Consider the following 5,306-nt stretch of genomic DNA (forward strand, 5'->3'; position numbering starts at 1 on the left):
GGCCTGGAGGCTCCTGTACCTTCTCCCCGAAGGCAGGAGGCTGAAGTGGGAGTGTGAAGGGTGGGAGGTGTCACCAACAATGCTGATAGCTCTGCGGGTGACGCGTGTGTTGAAGATGTCTGTGAGGGAGGGCAGAGGGGTACCAATCTTTTCCTGATCTTTCCACAACAATCTCTTTGGTCTTCCCCACATTGAGGAAGAGATTGTTGTCCTTACACCACTGGACCAGTCGGCTCACCTCACTCCTGTAGTTGGCTTCATGGTTGTTAGAAATGAGGCCCACCACAGTCGTGTCATCCGCAAACTTGACGATGTGGTTGGTGCTGTGGGTTGGCACACAGTCGTGGGTCAGCAGTGTGAAGAGCAGTGGGCTGAGCACACACCCCTGCGGAGCCCCTGTGCTCAGCGTGATGGTCTTGGAGGTGTTGCTGTCGACCCGCACATTTTGTGTCCTCCCTGTTAGAAAGTCCAGCACCCAGTTACAGAGAGAGGTTTTGAGTCCCACGTGTCCGAGTTCTTGTATGAGCTGCTGGAGAATGATGGTGTTGAATGCTGAACTGAAGTCTAGGAACAGCATTCGCACGTATGAGTTCTTTGAGTCCAGGTGGGTGAGGGCTGGATGGAGGGCAGCAGAAATGGCGTCCTCTATGGACCTGTTTGACCTGTATGCAAACTGAAACGGGTCGTGGGAGGGCGGACGGATGGACTTGATGTTCTGCATGACCAGCCGCTCGAAGCATTTCATGATGGTGGAAGCCAGAGACTCTGTGCGTCTCTAGTGTTGCTGAAGTGTCCAGATATTTTCTTGCTGTATTGAAGTTTTGCTTCCCTGATTCCACGGGACAGGTCAGCTCTTGCTGTTGCTAGGCCTGCAGTGTCACCGGCCCTAAAGGCTGCATCTCGAGCCCTCAGGAGCCTGTGAACCCCTCCTGTCATCCATGGCTTCTGGTTAGCACGAACAGTGATAGTTTTGGTGTGAGTGACATCATCAGTGCATTTAGTGATGTATGCTGTAACAGCCTCAGTGTATTCCTCTATGTCTGTGTGGTCATTGTGAGAGGCTGCTTGTTTGAAAATGTCCCAGTGTGTAGTGTTAAAACAGTCCTTCAGAGCATAAGAGGTCCCCTCTGGCCACACACGTACCTCCTTCATATTGACCTGAGACTGATTTTGTATTTGATCCTCAGCTCTTTAAAATGATCATGTGCATCAGTTTGTTCATCCATATGCTTTAGGAGGACTCAGGGGAAGTCAGGAGTCAGGGTCCACTTGGATGCCCCTATAGTAGATAAAACATCATAATGTGTCCTCTGCTGTGACCCAGTTTGCAAGGAAACATGATGAAGTGCCCTCTTGGGTGCCCTTTCAGTGCAGAAAACTCACTGCAGTGCCTTACAGGCTTCCTTACATGCTAGAAAACTTTATCTGCTTGGTCATCTCCTCCAATGAAGTTAAAAAAATCAAACACTTAATTTTCTGTCTTTAAGTTTGATCCAATCTTATCTTTACTACTAAGGGTTTTTTATGGATTACCTGAATTTTTTAAAGTAATAATAATCCCTTAAAGGAACTTTATTTTTTCAATGAAATTCATGTCTTCACCTCAAATTTGTGTTTATGGAAAAATAAATGATGTCATTTGTCATGATCCTGGGTTTTTGTTTATATTCTGTGATCCTATGGACTTTGTTTTGGAGGTTTCTGTTTGTGTTCCTTGTTTCATGTTCATCATTCATGTTTAATCTGCTTCCTGTTTGATTTTGTAGATTCTCTCCTCATGTGTCGTGTCTGCTTTTACTTCCTGTCTCTGTGTGTTTTCCCGCCTGTTTTCTGTCACACCTGTCTCGTTAGTCCTTCCCTGTTCCAACAGTCTTCCCTTCACACCTGTTCTGTATTAGTCTTGTTTGCTCCACCCTAGTGTTCCCCTCCACACCCTTGTTGTTAGCCAATCCCCATTTCCCTCCTTCTGCCCGTGTCCTCCTCCTCCAGCTGTGTCTCCTTCTTGTCATTAGTTTTCTGTGTATATATACCTGTGTGTTTCCCTTTGTTCCCTGTCAGTTTGTCCTGTGCTCATCCCTGTGTTCTTGCTGTTGTTCTCTGCTCTGTTTCCTGCCTGGTGTTCTGTTTGGATTTTTATACCTGAGTTCATTGTATTATCCCAGTTGGTTTTCAGTTTAGTTTTGGTTCTGCTTTCATTTGGACTTTCAGTTACCTTCTTGATCTGGATGTTTTTTATCAGCTGCATTAAAGCTTGCTTTTTGTTAAAACTCGGAGCTGCCTGTTACTCTGCATTTGGGTCCTCCCTGAACTGATTTATCACATTCTTCTTCTTCTTTTTGTCCAAAATATGTTTGAATACATTTAATTCCATCATGTCACTGTCACTATGTAAATATAAATGTCAGTATTGTTTGTGAACTTATAATAGACTTAAAATTATATATAAAGATAAGGAAAGATCACATGATTATATCAGGTTTAAAAACACACATTAACAACAGAGGTTGTTGTACGTGATCAGGCAACCTTTCTCTCAACGTTTGACAGTAAATGTGAAAAGAGCATCATGTAGTGTGATTACATTTATAAGAATCTTTTTCATAAATATGTCAGTGTTAGTGTGTAGTGTGTGCTTGGTGAGGTTACTGTCAGCTCTGTGTTCAGTGGTCTGTGTCAGAGTCTCTTCCTCTTCAGCAGCTGCAGTCGCTTCCTGCTGTAACAGCTCAGTGTCTCTGCAGTCTGACTGAGGGAGGTTTTTGTACGACGACAAATCACTGTGTGAACACACCACCACTGTGGTAACTCTGACAGTAATAAACTGCTGCATCTTCAGTCTGAACTCCACTGATGGTCAAAGTGAAGTCAGAGCTGCTTCCACTGCCACTAAACCGAGCTGGTGTTCCTGATTCACGTGTGCTCACAAATTTTATTAGGAGCTTTGGAGGCTGTCCAGATTTCTGTTGATACCAGTGCAGATAATTTCCATTATAAACAGCTTGGCTGGTCTTACAGGTGAGAGTGACAGTGGATCCTGGAGCAGATGTCACCACTGGAGGCTGAGTCACAGTCACCTGAGCGCTGCATCCTGCAGACAAAAACAAATCATTCATTTATCAGCAGAAATCAATGAGAGAAAAGGCAGCACATCATGTTTGAAATGTTGCTGAGTGAATGAACCTGTGAAACAGCAGCAGGCCAGCGTCCAGATGAGGATGGTGATGAGAGTCATGGTGTTTGTGCTTTCTGCTGTGTTGACTGACACATCTGAGTCCTGCAGTGTTGAACTCACAGGACTATAAACCTTCTCACTTCACTGGAGGATCAGCTGACCATGCAAAGTCTCCTCTCTATGGAAATCATTTCTCTGCTCTCAACACACTCAAGGCAACGTGGGACACAAAATCAGGAGGAATACTGCTTGGATTTACACCATCTATCATCTTAATGGAAAAGAAGAAAAGATTTATATTACAAGTGCAGTTGAGGATTTAAGGACAAGTTTGTGTTCACTGTGCTTGGTATGATATGTCTGTTTGTCTGCCTTTCATTTACTCACAGGGTTTAATGCAGATAAATTATATGTTTAGATTCATTTCAATATTAGTTTGAAATCATTATTATTTAAAATGCATCATGGGTATTTGACCATGTATTAACTGATATAAAACTGTGAAGAAAAATGAGTTTTTTTTACAAACAGACTGTAATCATTTCTCTGTCAGGTGTAGAAAAGTAAAGAAAAACTCAAGAAATAATCTTTATTTATACAATATTTTCATTCCATGTCATTAGAAACACTTTGTAGATTTATTATAATATGATTTTCTCTGTTTAATTAAAAAAATCAGAGAGTATTTTCAGTGGATAGATGCTTGTTCACAGTGCAGGAGGTTTTTGTACAGCCACTTAATGAGTTTGTATCACTGTGGTACACTTTTGGTGGAGGAACCAAACTCGTCGTTGACTGTAAGTACCAGAGATTTTATTTCATTTAATTTAATATATAGCCGACAGAACTATTTTCAAGTATTGAATGAGACCTTGATCAAATTCAGTGTTTGTATGATGATATTTTTTTGTTATTTGATCTATCTGATGAGAAATTGTAGAAACCAAAATTATCTCAGCATTTTCTTTAAATTTAAAATGAAAAACCATGAAATAACAATTTTCTTATTTTTTTCATAGTGATATTGAATTTTTTGTCTCTAAAAAATGTTTAAAAGTAACAATTGTTCAAATCAGAACTTGAACCCTCAAAAAATAAAATTACTAGGTGTTTTTTTTTATTCATTAATTTGGAAATTATATTTCTAAAAATTGAATTATAATCCGATGTGGATTCTGTTAAACACAAAGATGTTTTTCTCAGTAAATGCAGTTTATCTTTGTGTTCACGGTTCAGTCATTTTTCATGTAGTGAAAAGGAAGTGAAAGAGACAGATGACAAAGGTTTTAACTGTATTCACATGAGTGTTTCAGCTCTGTCAGTTTCAACAGAAGAAAATCATCACAGGGACGAGTTATTCACTGTCACACATTATGAAACACATATGAAGATGTCATCAATAATCATTATCAATCAAGCTTTTTAGTCTCACTTGAATCATGTGGCTGATGGTCTGATACTGAGTGATTTATGAGTGCAACAGCAGCACAAGTTATTCTGTTTGATTTGATCAAATGTAAGAAATGAGCAGGATGTGATTTTTCTTTATTACCAAGCCTTCACTCTCATTCCTTTGTCTTTTCTCCCCCCTCTCCTCCCCCCTCTCTGTCTCCTCCAGTGGGTGTAGTGCGGCCCACCCTGAGCGTCCTCCCCCCCTCCAGAGAGGAGCTGCAGCAGGACAGTGCCACACTGGTGTGTGTGGCCAGCGGGGGCTTCCCCTCAGCCTGGAGGCTGGGCTGGAAGGTGGGGGGCAGCAGCAGCAGCTCCTCAGGGGTGTCACACAGCCTGGAGGTCCTGGGGAGGGACGGCCACTACAGCTGGAGCAGTACCCTGAGCCTCCCTGCAGACCAGTGGAGGAAGGCGGGCTCAGTGAGCTGTGAGGCCAGTCTGAATGGACAGAGCCCTGTCACTCAAAGCCTGGACCCTGACCGCTGCTCAGAGTAGAGAAACAACAGAGTCTCTGCTCAGTCAAATTCTGCTTTTACAAACAAATCCAACCTGCTGTAATTAACATGTGATCTGCTGCCATTCTGCTTTCATGTGACTTCATGTCTTTATTTGAACATTTATACATTGTTACAGTCACATGCTGTCGTCTTTGAGGTTTTGAAACAGAAATAAATATTTCTTGCACTTA

The 5,306-nt window shown here is 42.1% G+C and overlaps 1 gene segment (V, D, J or C); it reads left to right on the plus strand.

The window, feature by feature from the left end:
- Positions 1–3,525: 3,525 nt before the first annotated feature.
- LOC144467074 (Ig kappa-b4 chain C region-like) lies at positions 3,526–5,306 on the plus strand. The segment is given in 3 exon segments: positions 3,526–3,531; positions 3,849–3,966; positions 4,788–5,306. Coding segments are annotated over 3 exon segments (450 nt in total).

The sequence above is a fragment of the Epinephelus lanceolatus genome, chromosome 15 (assembly GCF_041903045.1).
Source record: "Epinephelus lanceolatus isolate andai-2023 chromosome 15, ASM4190304v1, whole genome shotgun sequence".
Taxonomy (NCBI): Eukaryota; Metazoa; Chordata; class Actinopteri; order Perciformes; family Serranidae; genus Epinephelus; species Epinephelus lanceolatus.